This window comes from Triturus cristatus, chromosome 3_1 (assembly GCF_964204655.1).
Source record: "Triturus cristatus chromosome 3_1, aTriCri1.1, whole genome shotgun sequence".
Lineage (NCBI taxonomy): Eukaryota > Metazoa > Chordata > Amphibia > Caudata > Salamandridae > Triturus > Triturus cristatus.
In genome coordinates, this window is record NC_140583.1 from 1,059,235,258 (window position 1) to 1,059,258,759 (window position 23,502).

At 49.9% G+C, this 23,502-nt stretch overlaps 1 protein-coding gene across 1 annotated transcript in view; it reads left to right on the forward strand.

Moving 5' to 3' along the window:
• Nucleotides 1-23,502, forward strand: part of KMT2A (lysine methyltransferase 2A) — a 1,466,550-nt gene that overhangs the window by 1,044,267 nt on the left and 398,781 nt on the right. Inside the window, exon 22 of the mRNA XM_085645838.1 lies at nucleotides 22,572-22,730. Coding sequence (XP_085501964.1) covers nucleotides 22,572-22,730 — 159 coding nt within the window. The remainder of the gene's footprint in view (nucleotides 1-22,571; nucleotides 22,731-23,502) is intronic.

Below are 23,502 nucleotides of genomic sequence, written 5' to 3' on the forward strand. Positions count from 1 at the left end.
ATGACTATCCCAGAGAGACCCCTACTACAGAACTGGAGTTACAGAAAAGAAACTAATCCTTCCGTGGAATGCTGGTGCAGGGGTAATTCAAAAGATGAGGAATCCACAGGCAGATACTGTATCCACCAGAAAAAGTGTTACTGAAGGTAAGTAACTTGTTCTTTCAGAATAAAATCAGCACCATGTGTCTTCACAAAGTGCCTAGCCTCAGTCGCGGCAAACCTGCGCAAGAAGGGAATGCACGTCTACCCTTACCTGGTCGACTGGCTCATAAAGGCAAACACAAAACAAAAATGCTCCAGCCACATTCAAACAGCAATCCACACACTGCAAAAACTAGGTGTTCGAGGCATATGAGCTGCAGATCACACACTGAGGATAAGATCGCCATCTGGTGTTGGGCTCGGATGATTGCAGGTTGTTGTTGTCTTCGGAAAAAGCCTTTGGTCACGAGATTGGTGACTCCTCCCCTGGACAACAGTGCACATGGGCATCCACTCCATCGTCAGATTGTTTTTTTCCGCCATTGGGTTCGAGCAATCAAAATAACTCTTCAATCTTCATTCCATCGACGTCGAAATCAACTCGGACCGGTTCCGGAAGCGGCTGATGGACAGGACACCTTTTAAAAAATGCCCCCAGTGTGGAGCGAAGTTCCCCCACAGTGACCACCACGAGGTTTGCAACCTCTGCCTGTCGCCGGAACACAACGAATCGAACTGTCCAGCTTGTGCCGCTTTCCGTTCCAAGAAGACCCTCCGGGACCGAAGAGCTCAACGCCATATTATGGCCAAACCAGCTCCAGAACCGGAGGACTTCTTTGCTCAGGATGTTCCTGAAGATGACACCGAAGATCTCGAGATCGTGTCCGAGGCCGACGATTCCGATGACCTCATCACTCCAGGGCAGCATGTGAGTACCACCCCCCCTGCCCCTACCCCATCCAAAAAGACTTTGGTCAAGACTCCGCCAGCTGGGCCCAGTCGCGACCGAAAATCCTCTTCAGAAGCCCCGCCCTCGGGCCCGGCTCCGAAGACATCTAAGCCTGTAGGTGGCTCGGGCTCGAGCAAACCTCATGTTATGGTACCTACAATACCTTCGGCACCGAAAACTCCACTGTCGGCACTGAAACAGGCTTCAAGACCGAAATCTCCTTCGGCACCAAAACGTTCCTCGGCACCGAAGTCTCCACCGGCACCGAAACGTTCTTCGACACCGATGCCTAAAAGTCCCTCGGCACCGAAGATTCCATCGGCACCGAAAAAATCGGCACCGAAAAATCCATCGGCACCGAAAACTCCGTCCACACCGAAAAAGTTCATAAAGACCCGAAACGGCCATCGCCACCACCACTTTCGGAGCCGGATGAACTTTTTCGCCTAGATCCTACTCAAAAGCGGATCTACATTAACCCCGAAACCGGACATGTGACTGCAGTCCCATACAAAAAACGGAAGCTGGACATCACACCACCTCCAGCTCCCATACGGAAGAAGGACTGTGCTACTTCACCGCTTCGTCCTTCCTCTCCTGTGTTATCTCCTGACCCATCCCCCCCTCCTCCTCCTTCTTCTCCTTTACCTTTACCATCTCCTTCTCATTCACCTCCTCCACAGGATGATAATGATGATTTAGGGGGAGGGGCGGACCCTGATTTCTTTAATGATCCTCTTGATCCAAACGACCCTTTTACGTTCCCAGACACAGCACCAATAGATGACTGGTCTTATCCAGTGCCTGACATGCCTGACCCCACTACCTACCCTTCCAAGCCCTCCCCTCCTGATGACCATTTGGGGTTTGGCCAACTCATAAATAGGGCGCAACATTCCATGGCGTCACAATGCACACAGACGCCCTTGAGGAGGACTTTCTCCTCGATACTTTTGAGCAGTCACAAAAAACTGTTCACATACTGCCCATGATTAAAGGGGTTATAAAGCATGCCACTGAAGTCTTTAAAGACCCTGTTAGAGCTAGGTTTCTCAACCCCCGCATCGAAAAAAAATACAGAGCAGCCCCGCAGGACCCTGCATACATTAAAGCTCAGCTCCCTTTAGACTCCTTGGTCGTGTCAAATGCCAGGAAGCGTGTTAACTCACAGACAACTGGAGAAACGCCTCCCCCGGACAAGGAGTCTAAGCTTTTAGAGGCCTCAGGCAAACGAGTCGCCGCACAGGCGGCAAACCACTGGCGTATTGCCAATACCCAAGCCCTGTTTGCCCGGTATGATAGAGCGCATTATGACCAACTTCAGGACCTTATGCAACATCTGCCTGAGCCCTTTAAATCCCAGGCTACTGACCTCATTCAAGGAGGCAAATTAAAATCTAATGCCTCCATTAAATGCGCCTTAGATGCAGCAGACACTGCTTCTAGAACGGTCAATACCAGCGTCTTACTCAGACGACATGCCTGGCTCCGTATTTCCGGGTTTAAACCGGAGGTTCAAACCACGATTCTAGCTCAACCTTTCAACCAAGAGCAGCTATTTGGCCCTGCAGTGGACACTGCATTAGAAAAAATGAAGAAAGATAATGAGACTGCCAAATCTATGGGAGCACTGCAGTCTCCTCAAACCCGGGGTTCCTTTCGTCGCTCCTTTTATAGAGGAGCCTCCAAAAATCTGGGAACCGAGACCACGTCCACCTTTAAAAATTCTGGACAAACGTCCCCTAACAGAGGCTATTTTCGAGGGGGTTATAGGGGAAACAACAACAAAGGTCGAGGGCGGGGCAACAACAACACCCGCACCTCCCCAGCCACTAAACAGTGACTTGCCACCACTCCCCCCAGACCATTCCACTCCGGTCGGGGGGCGGCTCCAACAATTCCTACCTGTCTGGACTTCCATTACCACAGACAGGTGGGTAAGACAAATATTATTATTTTTTTTCTTTCCATTTGTGCCTGTTTCATTGTAATTTTGTGCCCGTGTTAGCGTTTTCCTTCCTGTTTGCCCGCCTACCTCGCCGCCCTCCGCTCTCCCTCCCCGCTTCCCGCCACCGCCGATTACCCCGCCCCTTTTTCTCTTCTGTACCCTCCCCGCTCCCGCCTCCCAGCTGCTCCGCCCACCCGCGCACTTGGCCTTATATGGCGACCGTGCGACGCAGGTGAGTGTGACCCACTTGTGGGACACCCCCGCGCCGCACGGCCACCAGCTGCTGCGTGTGCCCCATTGCCTTGCCCACTGCCTCGCTGCCTGCCTCGCTGCCGCTGACCACGCCCCCTCCTCCGAGCGGCGTGGTCCGTGCTCGCCTGCCGGCTGCCTGAACTTTTGTTAGTTTTTGGTCTTGTTTTTTCTTTCCATTTGTGCCTGTTTCATTGTAATTTTGTGCCCGTGTTAGCGTTTTCCTTCCTGTTTGCCCGCCTACCTCGCCGCCCTCCGCTCTCCCTCCCCGCTTCCCGCCACCGCCGATTACCCCGCCCCTTTTTCTCTTCTGTACCCTCCCCGCTCCCGCCTCCCAGCTGCTCCGCCCACCCGAGCACTTCGCCTTATATGGCGACCGTGCGAACGCGCAACGGTCACGCGCAGCGGGTGCGCCGATTGTGCGCCAAAGGCAAGCCCGTCTACGCCCGTCCGCGCCCAGTGCCAGGACCCCTGGCCCTCGAGAACCCCGACCGACCCGCCTGACGTACACCGCCGCCACCCTCATCGCACTCAACACCGGCCGAGTCCCAGGATGCTACAGAGCCACCCCACGACGCGTCTACGGACCCTTCAGCTGCAACACCTGCAAGTTCTCCTGCATCCAGACCTGCCCAACACCAGCACCTGCCATGCCTCGCACCAGCAGCAACCACCTCAAGTGCATCCTGCTCAGCACCCGCTCCGTCCACAGACACACCATCGAACTCTGGAACCTCCTCGACACCACAGCCCCTGACGTTGCCTTCATCACGGAGACCTGGATGAACGCCTCCTCAGCGCCCGACATCGCCATCGCCATCCCAGAAGGATACAAGATCACCCGGAAGGACCGCAACGCCAACCAGGTGGGAGGAGGCATCGCCATCATCCACAAGAACACCATCCGCATCACGACCAGCACCGACAACACCCCACCCTCCGCCGAACACCTGCATTTCCAGATCCACACCGACCCGAAGACCACCCTCAGAGGCACCCTGATCTACCGACCTCCGGGACCACGCACTCAATTCAGCGAGGACATCGCCGACTTCGTCAGCCCGCACGCCCTCCCCTCCGCTGACTACATCCTCCTGGGGGACTTCAACTTCCACCTGGAGAACAACAACGACTGCAACACCTGCACCCTGCTCGACAACCTCGCCAACCTTGGACTCAAGCAGCTGGTGTCCACCCCCACCCACCTCGCCGGACACACACTCGACGCCATCTTCACATCCAGCAAAGACATCGCCTTCAGCCACGCCACAGAACTCCACTGGACAGATCACAGATGCATCCACTTCACCTTCAGAAGAACGACGACCCACCACCACCAGCAACAGGTTGCCCGAAGAAGCTGGAACAAGATCACAGCCGACCAGCTCGCCGCCTCCCTGAGCCAGCACCCTCCGGCCAGCTCAGCGAACCCCAGCCAGGCCGCCGACAACCTCACGAAGTGGATCAGCAACTGCGCGGACGAACTCGCCCCACTGAGGACCCCGCCCAGCAGACCCGGCAGCAAGAGAGCCCCATGGTTCACCGACGAACTCAAGAGCTCCAAGAAGAACTGCCGAGCCCTCGAGAAAGCCTGGAGAAGGGAACCCACGCCGGACAACAGGACCACCCTCAAGCTCGCCACCCGGAAACACCACCAACTGATCCGCATCGCCAAGAAAACGGCTTTCAAAAACCGACTGGACAACAACGCACACAACTGCAAGGAACTCTTCAACATCGTGAAAGAGCTCTCCAACCCCAACGCCGGAAACAACGACACCACCCCTTCGCAAGACCTCTGCAACTCCCTCGCCTCCTACTTCCACAACAAGATCGCGGACATACACTACAGCTTCAGCACTCAACCGACGCACGCCACGACCGCAGCATCGCCACCCACCACCACCCTCCGCGCCTGGACCCCGGTCAACACCGAAGAAACCGTCCACACGATGAACTCCATCCACTCCGGATCTCCGACCGACCCCTGCCCTCACCACGTCTTCAACAAAGCCGACGCGGTCATCGCACCCCACCTGCGGGACATCATCAACACCTCATTCGACACCGCCACCTTCCCCGAGAGCTGGAAGCACGCCGAACTCAGCGCTCTACTGAAGAAACCTACAGCAGACCCCACCGAACTCAAGAATTACCGCCCCATCTCTCTACTCCCGTTTCCAGCCAAAGTCATCGAGAAGACCGTCAACAAACAGCTGGCCACCTTGCTCGAGACGAATGGATCCCTCGACCCATCGCAGTCCGGATTCCGTGCCAACCACAGCACCGAGACCGCCCTCATCGCCGCCACTGACGACATCCGAACCCTGATGGACAACGGGGAAACAGCGGCCCTCATCCTCCTAGACCTCTCCGCGGCTTTCGACACGGTCTGCCACCGCACCCTAGTGCAGCGCCTCAGCAACGTCGGAATCCAGGAGAAGGCGCTGGAATGGATCGTCTCCTTTCTCGACGGAAGAACACAAAGAGTCCGCCTACCACCGTACAAGTCAGAGGCCACCAAAGTCATCTGCGGCGTCCCTCAAGGATCCTCACTGAGCCCGACTCTCTTCAACGTCTACATGAGCCCCCTCGCGGCCATCGCACGCCAACACAACCTCAACATAATCTCCTACGCCGACGACACCCAGCTGATCCTCTCCCTGACCAACGACCCCGCCGCCGCCAGAGCCAACCTGCACGAAGGGATGAGAGAGGTAGCCGAGTGGATGACGACTAGCCGCCTGAAGCTGAACACAGATAAGACGGAGGTCCTCATCCTGGGCTCCTCGCCCTCCGCCTGGGACGACTCCTGGTGGCCCCCCGCCCTGGGCACCGCACCCAAACCGACGGACCACGCACGCAACCTGGGTTTCATCTTGGACTCCTCCCTCTCCATGACCAGGCAAGTCAACGCCGTCTCCGCGTCATGCTTCAACATCCTGCGCATGCTTCGGAAGATCTTCTGGTGGATCCCCACAGAGACCAGGAAGACCGTCACCCAGGCCCTCGTCACCAGCCGACTGGACTACGGCAACGCACTCTACGCCGGAACCACCGCCAAGATCCAGAAGAGACTCCAGCGCATCCAGAACGCCTCAGCCAGACTCATCCTCGACATCCCACGACACAGCCACATCTCCGGACACCTAAGAGACCTGCACTGGCTCCCGGTCAACAAGAGAATCACCTTCCGCCTCCTTACCCACGCACACAAAGCTCTCCACGACCAAGGCCCGAGCTACCTCAACAACCGAATCAACTTCTACGCCCCCAAACGCCACCTCCGATCCGCCAGCCACGCCCTCGCCGCCGTCCCACGCATCCTCAGAGCCACTACAGGAGGAAGGTCCTTCTCCTACCTGGCCGCCAAGACCTGGAACTCCCTCCCGGCCGACCTGCGCCTGACCCAAGACCACCTCTCCTTCAGGAAGAAGCTCAAGACCTGGCTGTTCGAGCAGTAGCGGCACCCCCCCCCCCCCCCCCCCCAAGCGGCTCGAGACCCTACGGGTAGGTAGTGCGCTCTATAAATGTCTCTGATTGATTGATTGATTGATCCAGTCGGGCTACTGCCTCGAACTAATACAATCCCCCCCCGAACATACCGCCCAAACACCGTCCAATGTCCTCACATCATCTCTCCCTCCTCAAACAAGAAGTTCAATCCCTGTTACAAAAACATGCAATAGAACCAGTCCCTCTTCAACATCGGGGAACAGGAGTATATTCCCTATACTTCCTCATTCCCAAAAAGGACAAAACGTTAAGGCCCATACTGGATCTCAGACTACTAAACCAGTATATACAATCAGATCATTTTCATATGACCACCCTCCAACAAGTCCTCCCACTATTACAACAGGGAGACTTCCTCGCCACATTGGACCTCAAGGACGCATACTTTCACATCCCTATGCATCCCGCTCACAGAAAATATCTACGATTTGTGGTAGACGGGCAACACTATCAATTTACAGTTCTCCCATTCGGAGTAACAACAGCACCCAGAGTGTTCACCAAGTGCTTAGCAGTCGTGGCAGCGCACCTCAGAAGACAACAGATCCTTGTCTTCCCCTATCTGGACGATTGGCTCATAAAAGCCAATACTCACCAAAAATGCGTTCTCCACACTCATCGCACTATTCAAACCCTCCACAACTTGGGATTCACTATCAACTACCCCAAATCCCATCTACAGCCCTCCCACTTACACCAGTATCTAGGAGCAACCATAGATACATCCAAAGCCATAGCTTTTCCCAGCACTGCCAGGATAACCAGTATACAAAATCTCATCTCTCAATTTCAAACTCATCAATCTCTTCCAGCAAGAGTGTTCATGCAGCTTCTAGGCATGATGGCGTCATGCATCTCCATAGTCCCACACGCACGACTTCAAATGCGTCCCTTACAGGAATGTCTAGCACAACAGTGGAACCAAGCTCACGGACAACTTACCGATCTGGTGTTGGTGGACAGTCGCTCACTTCGCTCACTGAAATGGTGGAACACCATCAACCTGTCCAAAGGGCGGCCGTTCTTAGAGCCTCTTCCACAAGTTGTGCTGACTACCGACGCATCTCTCACGGGGTGGGGAGCCCACCTCCTTCAACATACCACTCAAGGCAGATGGACCAGTCAACAAAAACTGCTCCACATCAATCACCTAGAACTCTTAGCAGTGTTCCTCGCACTAAAATCCTTTCAGGTACACCTAAAGAACAAAACTGTCCTCATACGCACAGACAACATGACGACAATGTATTATATACAGAAGCAAGGGGGGACACATTCTCTCCAACTGTCCCAACTGGCACAGCAAATCTGGAGATGGGCAATTCCCCAAAACATCTACCTGTTAGCAGAACATCTCCCAGGGATCCACAACCAGGTGGCCGACCTCCTAAGTCGCCACACACAGCAGATCCACGAATGGGAATTACACCCCAGGGTTCTACTCCCATTCTTCCAAAAATGGGGACAACCAGACATAGACCTGTTCGCCACTCCCGAAACACAAAATGCCCAACCTTCGCCGCCAGGTTTCCACACCCACAGTCGAAGGGCAATGCCCTATGGATGAACTGGTCCGGCAGATTTGCATACGCTTTTCCGCCTCTCCCACTCATTCCATTTGTGGTACTCAAACTGAAACAACAGTCGCTAACACTAATTCTAGTAGCTCCCACTTGGGCACGCCAACCGTGGTTCACCACACTTCTGGAACTATCTCTAGTCCCACATCAAAAACTACACCTCTCCCCGGATCTATTAACCCAGAACCATGGAGAAATCAGACACCCAGATCCTCAAACACTGAACCTGGCAATCTGGCTCCTGAAGTCTTAGAGTTCGGGTACCTCAACCTCCCTCCAGACTGTATGAATATCATAAAGGAAGCCAGACGACCTACTACTAGAGCATGTTATGCCGCAAAATGGAAACGATTTGCCTTTACTGCGCTAATAATGACATACATCCATTGGATGCTTCCATCCAAAACATCATTTGCTATCTATTACACTTGCAAAGATGCAATCTGGCGTATTCCTCTATACGTTTACACTTGGCAGCCTACTTGCAAAATAGGCAACACCTGTCCCTCTTTAAGGTACCAGCCATCAAAGCGTTTATGGAAGGTCTTAAAAGAATTCTTCCTCCAAGATTACCACCTTCCCCAGTGTGGAATCTCAATGTTGTTCTAACAAGACTTATGGGTCCCCCATTTGAACCAATGCACAAATGTGAATTGCAGTTCCTGACATGGAAAGTAGCTTTCCTTATCGCAATCACTTCCCTACGAAGAGTAAGTGAAATACAAGCCCTAACTCTGGAGGAACCTTTCTTACAACTACACCGTAACAAAGTAGTTCTTAGGACAAACCCTAAGTTTCTTCCAAAAGTGATTTCCCCTTTCCACCTTAACCAATCAGTAGAGCTACCAGTCTTTTTCCCTAACCCAGACTCCGTAGCTGAAAGGGCCCTACATACCTTAGATGTTAAAGGAGCCTTGCTTTATTACATCGACAGGACAAAACCTTTTCGAAAGACAAAACAACTCTTTGTTGCTTTCGCACCACCACATAAAGGCAATCCTATCTCCAAATCAGGTATAGCCCGGTGGATAGTTAAGTGTATCCAAATTTGCTACCTAAAGGCTAAACATACTCTTACAGTTCCCCCTAGGGCGCATTCCACGCGTAAAATAGGGGCTTCTATGGCCTTCTTAGGTAACATTCCCTTAGAAGACATTTGCAAGGCAGCCACGTGGTCTACCACGCATACCTTCACTAAACACTACTGTGTTGATGTGCAAGCCAAACAGGCCTCAGTGGGCCAGGCTGTCCTAAAAACCTTATTTCAAACTGCTGCAACGGATACAGGGGACCACCGCTAAGGGGAGACACTGCTATATAGTCTATCCTCAGTGTGTGATCTGCAGCTCATATGCCTCGAACGGAATATGCTACTTACCAGTATGCATCTGTTCTTGGCATGTAGAGCTGCAGAGTCACACACGCCCACCCGCCTCCCCGGGACCTGTATCTGTTCCAGCATTTGTCTTACTAAGACATTGCACATGGACATCCTTTCTTTTCATTCCTATACACTCCATCTTTTCCCATCATGGCGAAAAACAATCTGACGATGGAGTGGATGCCCATGCGCACTGTTGTCCAGGGGAGGAGTCACCTATCTCGTGACCAAAGGCTTCTTCCGAAGACAACAACAACCTGCAATCATCCGAGCCCAACACCAGATGGCGATCTTATCCTCAGTGTGTGACTCTGCAGCTCTGCATGCCAAGAACAGATGCATACTGGTAAGTAGCATATTCCTTCTCAATAAATCACAAGAAATCGTCCACAAAGTCAGAAAAAGAAAAGACTTTCTTAGGAGCAAGACTAGACTCAATAAACGTGCAGGCGTACCCAACGCAAAAAAGGATACAAGCGATCAGAGAAGAAACCTCGGTCTACCAAAAGGGTCAATCTCTGACAGTGAGGAGAGTCATGAAACTTATGGGCATGATGGCGTCATGCATCAAACTCATCCCTCATGACCGTCTACATATGCGCCCCTTCCAGGAGTGGCTAACCAACAACTGGTCTCAGGGCACAGGGAGTTAGGAGGATCTAGTGGTTGTTGCACACAAGCTGCAAGCAGAGATACAGTGGTGGGCAACCAGCAACATAACACAAGGAAGACCTTTCAAAAACCCAACTCCTTCTGTGACAATCTCTACAGACGCATCCCTCAACGTATGGGGAGCGCAATGCAAACAACTGAAAGTACAAAGTCAATGAAACTAGCAAGATTCCATAAAACACATATGTTCGAAACTGGCTCTATATATACTACACCAAAATCAGGTATAGTGTGTATACAATCCAAGTGTCCCCAGAGGTAGGCAGAGGTTAAAGTTAGATAGAACCTTACTCTCTAATAGTGGTAGCTTGGTCGAGCAGTAAGGCAGTATCAGAGGACAGTGTTAAGCATTTGATGTACACACTCAGTCAGCAAATGAATTCACACACTCAAGAACTGAACTCTAGGCCAATTGTTGTTGTATAAAAATATACTGTTGATTATTTTTAGAACCAAGCAGACCTGGTACAGGTAAGCATTAAATATGTTTCAGTAATAAGTTACTGGATATATGACAGTTTGAAAATGCAATAGAAATTGTACTTTGTTTGATTTACAGGGGAGCAGTAGTATGCAACACTTCTAAATACAGTACATTGGAATGAATAGGCTTTTTCAGTAAATTGCAGGTAAGTTACTTTTTATGCTACTTTTCTAACTCAGTGCTGGATACCTAGATTCAGCACTGGGACATTTCCTAGAAACAGTTAAGTAACTACGTTTTGGTTATTCGCATGATTTTTAAAGAATATTTTCAGTTTTCAAAACTCCACACTTAGAAACCTTTTGGAGCAGTACATTGAAATGAATGGGCTTCGACAATAAATTGCAGGTAAGTTACTTTTCTAACTCAGTGCTGGATACCTAGATTCAGCACCGGGACATTATCTGCAAACAGGTGAGTAAACACGTTTTGGTTATTTGTGCGATTTTTTAAGAATATTTTTAAGTTTCAAAACTCCACACTTAGAAACTTTTTGGAGAAAAAGTGTCAATGTTATCCTATGGAAGGAAAACAGGTTAACGGTTCACAGGTAAATAATAGACTGTGGGAGTTAAGGTTCTGGGGTTAGACTCAGGGGTCTCCCAGGGTCAGTGATGCACTGTTGTTGCACCCTCAGCGGCACTAGGGCGGCCGGGTGCAGAGTGTTGAGGCCCAATGGGGGATAGGGGGCCTCCTGTTGGTGGCTGCTGGCAAGCAGGCCACTGGGTTGTGGGAGCAAAGCTCCTAGGGTCAAGCTCAGAGCAAGTTGGGGACCAAAGAATCACCAAAAGTGTACCATCAGTGGCACTAGGGTGGTCGTGTGCAGGGTGCTGTTTTGAGGTTGGGTTACCTGTTGTTTTCAATGCAGAACCTCCGGGACAAAGAAACACTGCAGGCTCGGGGACGAGGATCTTCTGGGTGCGGCGACCACTTCGAGGGGTAACGTGGGATGTCGTGGGTTGGTTAGGCACCGTTGGTGTGGGGCGTCTGGTGCAGGGGTGCCTTGTGACATTGGATTTTCTTACCCGCTGTGGTCGCGGTACGGGGTGTCCTCTGGATTGAGGCTGCAGGCGTCGTCTGGAGCCTTGAGGCAGGTCAGGGGTCACCGGATCTCGGGTCAGGATCGCCGGGGGGACATCCGCGTGGTGTTTTTCCGCTCGGGCTGGGTTCGGCGGGTGCAGAGTGGGCTGGATTTGCGGTCTCTGGCTGGCACCAGAAGCTGCAGTTTAAACACATCCGGTGTTCACGGGAGAAACCGTCTAGGAAGTGAAGGCAGGCAGGTCCTCCGGGGTTTGTGAGGTTGCTGGCTGCTGGACACGCCGGGATTTCGCAGGAGCAGGTTCGAGGGGAGACGGGCCTTTAGGGCTGGGGCCAAGTCAGTGAGCGTCGTCCTCTTGTTAGCTCTGCACGGCTCTTCGTCCTTCTTTTTCTTTTTTTCTTGTAGATAGGCTGGATCTGCCTTCTTGATTCAGGGCTGCCCCCTGAATACTGTATTTTGGGGGTGTTTTAGGGGTCTTGAGGTCAGTAGCCAATGGCTTACTGACCTTAGGGTGACTACATCCTTGGTATGCTCACCCCACGTGGGGGAGTGAGCACAATCCCTAATCCTGTTTGGGGAGTGCCTGCCATCTGCAAGATGGCGAGCACTGGAGAGTGGGCTTCATCTCGCCTCCCCAACCTGAGTGGTGGAGTTGGCAGAGGTGGGCACACCTCCTGGGCTGGTTAGTTTTTCCCGCCCGTCTTCCCGCCGAAAGGGAGGGGAGACAGGAAGGGGGCCTCCTCCTGATCGCAGGAGAGGCTGGGGTCGCATTACAAAGGCTGCCAGGCTTTTGAAGCTCCCCTGCCACAGATGGCTCTTCCTGGCCTGGGGTAGGTGTGAACATCTCCCCCCAGGAAAGGCTTTGTTTCTGGCCCCAGGGAGCGTAGGCTCCCACCCTAGTAGTCCAGAAACATGCCTCGTGGTGGCAGGCTGGTGTGTACCAGTCAGGGAACCCACCAGAGGCTGGTCGTTTTTCAGGGAGCATCTCTGAGATGGCCTCTGTGTGTGCATTTTTCATTAAATCCCACACTGGCATCAGTGTGGGTTTAATGTGCTGAGAAGTTATATACCAAACTTCTCAGTTTTCAGTGTAGCCATTATGGTGCTGTGGAATTCTAATGACAAGCTCCCAGCACCATATACTCTTAATGGCAGCACTGCACTTACAAGGCCTAAGAATAGACTTAGACACTTTAGGTGTACAGGGCTCATGCACCTGTACCCTCACCACTGGCATAGGGCACCCAGCTAGAGGGGTGACTGATCTATGTCATGGCAATGGGTTGTAGGCATGGCACACAGGGATGTGTGCCATGTCGATTCTTTACTTTGTTCTGCACCAAAACACGCAGCCTGCAAAGCCAGTGTGTGTGTGTGTGTGTGTGTGTGTGTGTGTGTGTGTGTGTGTAAAGGTACAGGGCCTCTAAGGGTGGCATAATAAGTGCTGCAGCCCTTAGAGGTCTTCCCTGGTCACAGTGCCCTGGGTACCTGTGGTACCATTTACCAGGGGCTGACATGTGGCCAGAGATGCAAATTGGGTTAGTTTTGGGGAAGAACACAGGCCCAGGGAACCTGATTGGCAGGGACCCAGGGCACACCAAGAAAAAGTGCATCAGTAGTCTGGTAAAATGTGGGGGGGTTACTGCAACAGAAACCCACTTTCCTACAACATAAATGTATTGGAGATGAAAACAGTATTCCTAGCATTGAAAGTGTTCCAGAAACACATTCAAGGACAGTCTGTCGTGGTCCAAACGGACACCACCACCACAATGTTCTACCTAAACAAACCGTTTGGTACGATATCATTCCTGCTAAGCAAATTAGCACAACATATCTGGCAATGGGCAGTCTCTCAAAAGATCAATCTGCAAACAATACATCTACCAGGAGTATTCAACACAACAGCAGATCTGAACAAAACTGCTCCCATGAGTGGGAATTTAAACACAAAACAGTACAAAACATATTCAAACTCTGGGGAACACCAGTGATAGACCTGTTTGAAACAATACAGAACAAGAAATGCCAGTCCTTTGCCTCGTGGTTTCATCACCTCCTGTCAAAAGGTAATGCCCTGTCGCTAAATTGGTCAGGGACATTTGCATACGCTTTTCCACCACTACCCCTAATGCAAAGAGTGTTGGAAAAGGCAAGACAGCCAGGGACGAATCTAATTCTCATTGCCCCACAATGGCCACGACAAACATGGTATTCAACTATGCTAGAACTCTCCAGGGTACAAATAATCAAAATCTGAGCAGACAAAGACCTGTTGACGATGCAACTGTGTAGTTCGAAAGTAAAACTCCCTGTACATATAGAATCGCCAAGTTGTGACCTCAGGAGATCACTAGCATCAGATGTAAAAAGTTGTGACCTCAGGAGATCACTAACATCAGATGTAAAACAATAATGACTTCAGAAAGAGATGTGACAATCACCTGGACACATGACACAAATACCTGGAACACCTGAATCAGAGAATTCAAGATCCAATTGGCTTTTCCAATTTTTAAAAATAATTTTCCAAAATATATTTTTTTTATATATATACTAAAGTAAATTTTGGATTACAGGTACCAGGAACACCCACATGAAAAGGTCTAGACCCCCAGGGGGTAGTCGGCAACATACGCTTTTCGAGGGCCACGCCCACTTCAGAATATACACTGCCTCCAACGAAACACCACGTTAACGTGGAGGCAGGCCAACAAACGCAGGTAACAAGCTCCCTTCCGACCTGTTCAGGACGGGAATGGGTTTCAAATGCAATCCAAAACAGAGGCTCCCGGTAGTACAGGACTGCAAAGATGACAGTAGGTGCAACTGACACCGGAACGCATTGACAAAATAAGCGAGGGCAGAGAGTGGGTGTTGGGGTAACATTAACAATATCGAGTAATAAAGTTACCGTGGATATTTTTTCAGATCTGTCTAATCTAACCCGCGTCTGTGCAGTAACCCACAGGAAATTCCACCTTAAGCAAAAACGATAGTAACAACTATCCTCACCAGATCGAGACTATTTTTTCAGAGTACAGTCCTACTCCCGAGCACAATGTGTTTGTTTATTGAAAAGTAGCGCTCAAGAAACACGGCCTCAGTATGTCACACTGTGAGAGCGAATGTGGATTTTGATCACGTAAATGAGTAATTGCCCTTGAGGATTCCCGCTTCGCAATGGCAATTCCAATAAATTGGGATCACTTTCTGGAGCATATTATATGCCCCCTTCTCGAGCAAAGAGCGTCTATCCAAGCTGCGCGGAACAATCACGCTTTTAAGAATGTTGTCCCGTGAAAACGAATGCGGTAAATTCATATATTAAGTATAAAGGTATCTTTAAAAACAATTAAGCATTGTAAAAGATGCCCTCTTGTCACCCTCCAATCGCACATTCAGAGTTGTGTGGGTTGGACTGAGAACACGATGCACTCTTCTGGTGTACTTGATTATGAGCACCGTATGATAATGTCTCCTGATATCTCCCCCGTGTATGGAGACCTCCATGACATTCTAAAATCTAGGTTTGTAAAAAGGATGTACATAATGCATGCTTCATGAATGAGAAGCTTAAAGAGGAGCTTCAAAGATTAGGAAGCCTGATAAGATTGCAAATAAGGGTTGTGAAAAAAGTGGATTTTAACCCTATAACTGCATGACCACCGTTTTAACCTTTTGGTTTTCTCCTCCTTTTCACTTTTGTTTTTCTCCACAGGACACAATATAAGTTTTATTGTGAACTAAAAATAAAAAAATCTTCGCGAGGATATACTGTAAGTATCTACTACGTATACCCTGGCCGTGCATGCTATAGGACGCGTGCACTACATTTCACAGGTCCCGACGAAAGTCACGTTGACCCTCTGGGGCTACTACAAGTGGCTAAAAGATGTAGACCACACCCAGGATAACCTAAATAAGGATACATGGGATCAATCTAATATCCCATATACATATCCACCATCTAATTTTAACATTGACTGGGTATCCTCAAACCCCAAAATAAAAGAAATTCCGTGAGGCCTCCTGAGCCAATTTTAATTTTTCACCACGTCACTTGCACACGAATCACAAAAAACAACCAGCTCCACAGTAATTCTGGCGTCGCAGCACACCCTGGAAGCATTTTGCAACTAGGGTGGGAACCCAACGATGAAGCATGTCACCTACTAGGTAGGTGAGTGAGGGTTCTTTTAAAAAAAAACATGTGGGTTCCATTGTCCCCCAGAAAACAAACACAAGAAGGGATTTAAAAGGATCGAAGAAAAAACACCAGGTAGCTGATCCGTTCTATTTTTGTTTGGAAGGACAATGCAACAGGGCCAGATCTTTCATCCGGAACCAACAACGCTACACCTAGCTCCTTGGCACCTTAATACATAGTTTGCTCACCTCAACCTGCCTCAACGAACAATGGAAATTCTGAAAGAAGCAAGAAAGCAAACTACAAGGAAATGCTATGCCGCAAAATGGAAGCAATACACCACTTGGTTCACGGCTAACAACCAAATTAACTTAATCAACAGAAAACAGTGATCCTATACCTCACCCATCTCCTTGACAGTCACATCAACCACTCAAGCATAAAGGTGCATCTCGCTGCCATCGTAGCGTATAGCGGGGAAAGACATGCAAATGCTTCTTCACAAGACGTGTCATAAAGAGATTCCTAGAAAAATCTAAAAGAATTGCTTACCCTAGAACAGCTCCACTTCCCATGTGGAGTCTAAATACAGTGCTCACACAACTTATGGCAAAACCTTTTGAACCCATGCATAAGGCAGAACTCAAACACATCACATTAAAAACAGTGTGTTCGAGGCATATAAGCTATAAATCATATGCTTTATCATAGATCGCCATCTGGTGTTGGGCTCGGATGTTTGCACTTTGTTTTTCTTCGAAGAAGTGTTTGTAGTCACGAGGTAGGTGACTTCTCCATTGAACGGACTCCATTTAAGAAATGTCCCGGGTGTGGTGCTAAGTTCCCACACACGGACCTGCAGGAGGTCTGTAACCTTTGCCTAACCCCAGAGCACGAAGAAATCAACTGTGAGGCCTGTCGATCATTCCGATCGAAGAAAACTATTCGTGACAGTTGGGCTCGATATCACAAGATGCGACGCGGCACTAGCCCGGTGCCAGACATCTTCGGAGAAGAGTCTGAATTCCAACAGCCCGGCGCCGAACAAGATCAAATCTCCGTGTCTGAAGCCGACGACTCTGACATGAAAGGCGACTTTAACGTCACTCCGGCTCAACGAACAGTGAGTAACGAACCCAAAGTGCCCACAAAAACAACAAAGGCTCTGGTATCACCTTCGCCCTCTGGCCCAGGTTGACACTGTGAAAACATTCCAGATGTCCCACCCTCGGGCCCGGCTATGAAAAATCCAGATCGAGCCAGCCCCATTCGGGTGCCGAACCCACATCTTCGACTCCGAAACCCAAGACCAAGCACATGCCCGACGCTTCGCTGTCGGCCCCGAAGACATCTTCGGCACTGAAAGACTCAGATCCGAAACCACATAAAGCCAAAGCTTCGGAGCCGACACCTCAGTTTAGAGGTGTTATGGGGAGTGAAGGGTAGTAGCCAATGAGCTACTTACCCTTGGGGTCACTGCACCCCCTATATGACCACATCTCGTGGAGAGTGGGCATAACCCTGTCCCTAAATTCCTATTTCCACCAAAATCAAAATTGTGGAACCCTTTTGTGGGACACATCAGGCAGCCCACCGTAGGAGTGTGACTGGCCTGGTAGTGCATCACGCCTCCTTGCATAGCTAATGTCCCGCCTGTCTTGGTGCCAAATTGGCCCCAGGACAGAGATTGGCATCTCCCAGGTCTGGGGGAAGCCAGGGTCACATATCAAAGGCGGCAGGGGCTTTGAAGTCCCTAGCCTTGGTATGCACATTCACTACCCATCCTGCTTGAGGAGGTGTGAGAACCATCTTCTGGAGCAGGCCTTGTTTCTGGCCTCAGAGAGCACAGGCTCTCACCAGCAGGGGTTCTGAAACCTATCTGTTGTGGCAGGCTAGACAAAAACCAGTCAGCTAGCACAGTAGGAGGCTGTTAGGCACCCAGAGGGCACCTTAGAGGTGCTCCTTGAAAACCTATCTTAATAAATCCACTAGTGGCATCAGTAGAGATTTATTAAGACAAGATGTTTGATACCAAACACCTTCATGTAGCTGGGGAACTTGTAATGACCAGTGCCCAGTACATATACTTAAGATGGCTTCCCTGTTAACTTGTACTATCTAGCAATTGAACTAGACAGCACAGGGGCATATCTGCTCATGCAGATATGTCCTCACAGGTAATACAATTCTCCCTGTCTTAAGGCTATAAGGCTTGCTGTAGCGGTGACTTACATATATTGCATGCATTGTCTGTGGACATGACACACAGGGCGTGCCTTGTTTTGTTTTCACTTTGTCTGCACCATTTCACACAGCCTGCAATAGCAGTCTGCATGAGTTTGGTGGTAGGTCCCTTAGGGAGGCACAATACGTGCAGCAGCCCTTAGGGACCCTCTTTAGTACCCATGCCCTAGGTGCCAGGGGTACCATTTACTAGCGACTTGAAGGGGTGCTAAAGGCCTTTCCAATTGGGAAACAATTGTACAGATAGTTTGTTTTAGGTGCAGAGCACTGGCATTGGGGACCTGGCTAGCAGAAATCCAGTGCACTTCAGTCAAAATTGCATCAAATACCAGGCAAAATGTGGGTGTGATCATGTCAGATAGAGACTGGCAGGTACTGCCAAAGGCCTCGGAGGATCACCGAGTTGTGCTCTTCCAGGCTGTTCCGAAGGGAGGGATGCAGCTAAGTTCACCATTAGTTTGTGTATTAGACACCAACGACACACTAGGCAGAGCGCCCTACGACCCTACGCCTGGTTGAGGACTACTGGCTTTTCTGTGGATGTCCAGACATCACTCATGGACATGCTCTTTGATGTCTCATGTCTCTTCAGAGACCAGGGGGATTCAGCGCTGGACCACTTTAAGGATAGTAGGGCTACGGCCAGGTCTTTGGGCCTTTCCATGGCCCCTCGTCGCCCTCAATTCACCTTTCTCTCCTTACGTGGCAATGGAAGGGTCATACAGCTACGTCCTTACCTGCCGAACCACTGCGGTGCTTGATAACCTCTGTGTGGACACAGTACCTACCATCCCTGTGGGTCGGTGGGCAACGGTCTGGTCAGTACACCACCCCCCAGCAGCTGCAGCCTCCAAACCCTAGTGTGCCTGTTTAACATCATGGTCACCCAGTGAGCGGCAGGATTCACTGTCACCTGCCACACTGGCAGTCCATACCATCCGACAGGTGAATTTTAGAGATTGTCCAAAGGGGCTACTCCCTCCCCTTCGAGATTACTCCTCCCTCCATGTCGCATACTTACGATATGCTGACGGAGGACCACCTATCTCTTCTTTTCCAGGAAGCGAGGCCTTTTTTGGCCAAAGGAACCATAGAGAGAGTGCCAGTGCTAGAATTTGGTAATGGTTGTTATTCCCCCTTCTTTCTGGTTCCCAAGAAGAACGGAGGCCGTTGGACTATCCTAGACCTGCGCTCTCTCAACTACTTCCTCAAGGAGAAGTTCAAAATGCTCATTTTTGCTCGGTCCCCATCTGTCCTGGACCCAGGAGACTGGATGGTAGCTTTGGATTTGCAGGAGGCATATATTCATGTTCCCGTCCTGCCTGCCCACAGGTGTTACCTGCGGTTCACCATGGGCCACAAGCACTTTCAGTTTGCTGTGCTCCCCTTTGGCTTTACCACAGCCCCTCGGGTGTTCTCCAAGGTGATCGCAGTGGTTGCAGCTCATCTGGGGAGATCAGGATTGCCAGTCTTCCCCTACCTCGACGATTGGCTGTTGAAGGCGGGCTCACCCCAGCCTGTCGTCTCCCACCTCCAGAGTATGGTGGAACTCCTGCATTTGCTGGTATTCATTATCAATTTGCCAAAGTCACACCTGACACCCTCTCCGACGTTCCCTTTCATGTGAGCTATTCTGGACATGTTAAAGTTTCAGAACTATCCTCCTGAACAGTGAGTCCAGGATTTTCAGACTATGATACAGATGTTTCAGCTTCTATCCTGGATTTTGGGGAGAAAGTTACTGAGGCTGCTGGGCCTCATGTCCTCCTGTATCTTACTGGTGACACGTGCCGATTGGCATATGCAGGCTCTGCAGTGGGACCTGAAGTTCCAGTGGGTACAGCATCAGGGGAATCTCTCTGATATGGTCCAGATCTCGAAGGGAACTTTGAAAGTTTGGCAGTGGTGGTTAGCAAATCACGATTGGGTCAGTGGCAGACCCCTCTCCCTTCCCCAACCAGATCTCACTTTAGTGACAAATGCATCACTCCTCGGATAGGGCGGCCACCTGGGAGAGGTGGAGATCAGAGGACTTTGGTCTCCAGTGGAATTCAGTCTCACCGAACAACACCACCACCTTGTGGTACTGCAGCAAACAAGGTGGTGTGGGGTCATAAACCCTTTGCCAAGAGGCCCTTCGTCTCTAGACATGGCTGGAACAGTAAGCCATATCCCTGGTGGTTCAAAACCTGCCGGATTCTATGAATGCCAGAGCAGCCAAGTCAGCCAAAGATACGTCTAGGGACACAAATGGCATCTCCATCCGGAGGTGATGCAGTGGGGAGAGCCTTGGTTAGATCTGTTTGCCACCAACTAGAATGCGCAATATCAGAAGTTCTGCATGCTGGAGTTTCCATCTCGAGTGGAGCTCAGGTCTCCTGTATGACTTTCCGCCATCCACTCCTGCCCAGAGTTCTCAGTAACATCAGGAATGACCAGACCCAAGTCATCCTTGTGGCTCTGGATTGGTCTCGGATTATCTGATATCCCAAGCGGTTGAGCATGGCCTACGGACATCTGATCGGGCAGGGCCTTTGGGATGATCTTCTGTCGCAGCAGCAGGGAAGCGTTCTCCAACTGAACCTGTCAACGCTCCGCCTTCTTACGTGGAGATTGAGCAGCGACAGTTGATACCTTTCTACCTTCCTCCCGAGGTCTTTGGCATTACCTTGGCAGCCAGGCATCCCTCCACCAAGACAGTTTACTCCTGCCGTTGGGCAAAATTAATGGCTTGGTATACAGAAAGACAAATTGTTCCCCTTTCTCAGGTTCTCTAGTTCATCCTGTCCCTTGCCCAACGAGGGCTCTGGGCACTCTGAATGCATATCTCTTCGCCATTTCAGCGGTTAGATGATCAGTCATCTGTCTTCAAATCCCCTATTGCAAATAGGTTTCTGAAAGGTTTACATTTGTTTCCACCTTCTCACTTTATGCCTCAGTGGGACCTCAATCTCGTCGTCTTTTTCCGTGCGTGTACTCCCTTTGAGCCTCTAGGCATTTGTTTAGTCAGGCTCCTTACCATCAAGACAGTCTTCCCGGTTGCAGTACTATCTACCCAGAGACTGAGTGAGCTTCAGACCTTGTCATCCAAGCCTCCTCATCTTACCATTCACCAAGACATACTGGTGCTTCGTACAAGAGCCTACTTTCTTCAAAGAAGTAGTCACTCCATTTTACGTAGGCCAGTCCATCACCACTCTGCCTACTTTTTATGCTCTGCCTCATTTCTCCAAAGAAGTACGACTTCACCGTCTGGACCCATAAAGAGCATTTCTGGTTTAACTTGATCGCACATGAGTTTGCGATGGTCGACCAACTGTTTGTAGGGTATGTCCAAGCGAGGAAGACATGGACCATACAGAAAAGGACCATCTCACGATGGATCGTACTCTGTATCAAAATCTGCTACACATTGGCTATAAAGCAACCCCTTGAAGGTGTATGTGCTCATTCCAACAAAGCTAAAGCTGCAACAACTGTGTTAGCTTGCGGAGTTCCAGTCCTGGAAATCTGCCAGGCGGCAACGTGAGCTTACCTGCAAACATTTACAACAAAAGTTTAGAAAACACTACTGTCTGTCTGGACAGTCAGATCCGTAGGGATGGGCATTTTGCACTTTCGGTCCTGCAGCACGTTTTTGTCATGTGCATTAGTTTGTAGACCCAACTCTGGGGAGATATTGCTTGGGTATCTGTTCTAAGGTAAGGAATCTGCGGATAGAAGCCTCTATCAGATGAACAAGTTACTTACCTTCAGCAATGCCTTATCTGGTAGATCCTCTATCTAACCGCAGATTCCTTACCGACCCACCCATCCTCCCCACTCTTTGAAAGAATTTTTAGGGACAGAGCTTTCCCCTTTCAGAGCCTTAGTTTTCCATATCATTGGTTAGTTTACTTTGTGGCTTCTGGCCTGGAAAGTAGTGAAAAGTAAGGGATGTCAGTCCGCCTAGGTGGCCCCTAGATAGTCACCGTGAATGTCACTTCTGGTGCTGATGATGCCATGCAGAGCTGCACAGCGCAAGCTACCGGCATGCAGGGGTACTGCTCGCGAAAAAAATTCTGGATCCAGTCTGATGCTTGGGGATAATTCTATGGTAAAGAATCTGCAGCTAGATAGTCTCTACCACATAAGACATTACCAAAGGGAACTAACTTGTTTGTCTAGGAAAGTAAGTATTCTGTGGCAGAAAATGTCCTTTATTATAGCCCATCAGTGAACCATGGTTATTTACTCACTGCTCAGCCTACTGCTACAAGGTCCTAGAGATTATATCTGGAGCCCAGACAAGGGTATTATTACAGTATAATAATGATGCATGTTAGTTGTTCCACTTGAGAACTCTGTTTTTGTTTTTCTTCTGATTTATATGCAGCGGTGCGAGCATTGCTTGAGGCCAGGGGCCACGGTGGGCTGCTGTCTCACATCTTGCACCAGCAACTATCACTTTATGTGTTCGCGAGCAAAGAACTGTGTTTTCCTGGATGACAAGAAGGTGTACTGTCAGAAGCACCGGGACCTTATCAAGGGTGATGTAAGTACTTCCAGACGTTCTAGGCTATTAAGATTTACCTGTGTGAATTGCAGTCTATTGCACCTCAGTTGCATTGAGAAAGAGATGGGTAGACCAAGTACATTTGCCTCCAACCAAATATATTCTCATCCTGGTTGAATTTTTGTACAATTTTATAATGCTGTACTACATGAATATGCAGGTTGACGGTTGTGTTTATGGTGAGAAAATGGTGAAGTGGAGAAGGGAGTGTTGTATTGGGGTGAAGTTTTAGGAGTCTGAGTAAAGGCATTTGTATTAAATGGGGAGAGTATAATGCAAAGAAGTTCTTAAATTCTGAAAGAGAATGATTTCTGATGTGTACTTTTGTAAGGAAATGCCTTTTTTTGTATGGTCACACCAGTGTTTCGAACGATGCAGCTGGTCTTTCAACTCGGATAGTTCACTGCTGCCTGCTTACTAGACCTCTGTGCCAGTGCCCTGACCCTAAAGTGTATGTGGAATTGGCTGTACCCAGTTGGAAGTCGCTAATTTACGTTTAGGTCCGTAGTATATGGAATGCTGGTACCCAGGGAATGTAAGTTAGAGGGGTACCCCAGGGCTTGTAGCACTAATTGTGCCACCTTGGAAGTCCCCCAAGTAAAACGAGTCCCCAGTTTGCCACTGCAGATTGGGAGAGCAGACGTGCATTGATAGCATGACTTTGCTGTTAAAAGCAATGGCAAAGTCACTACTTCCCCTAAACATCTGTGTAGGAAAGAGGGTTTCTGTTGCAGTAACACCCCTCACATTT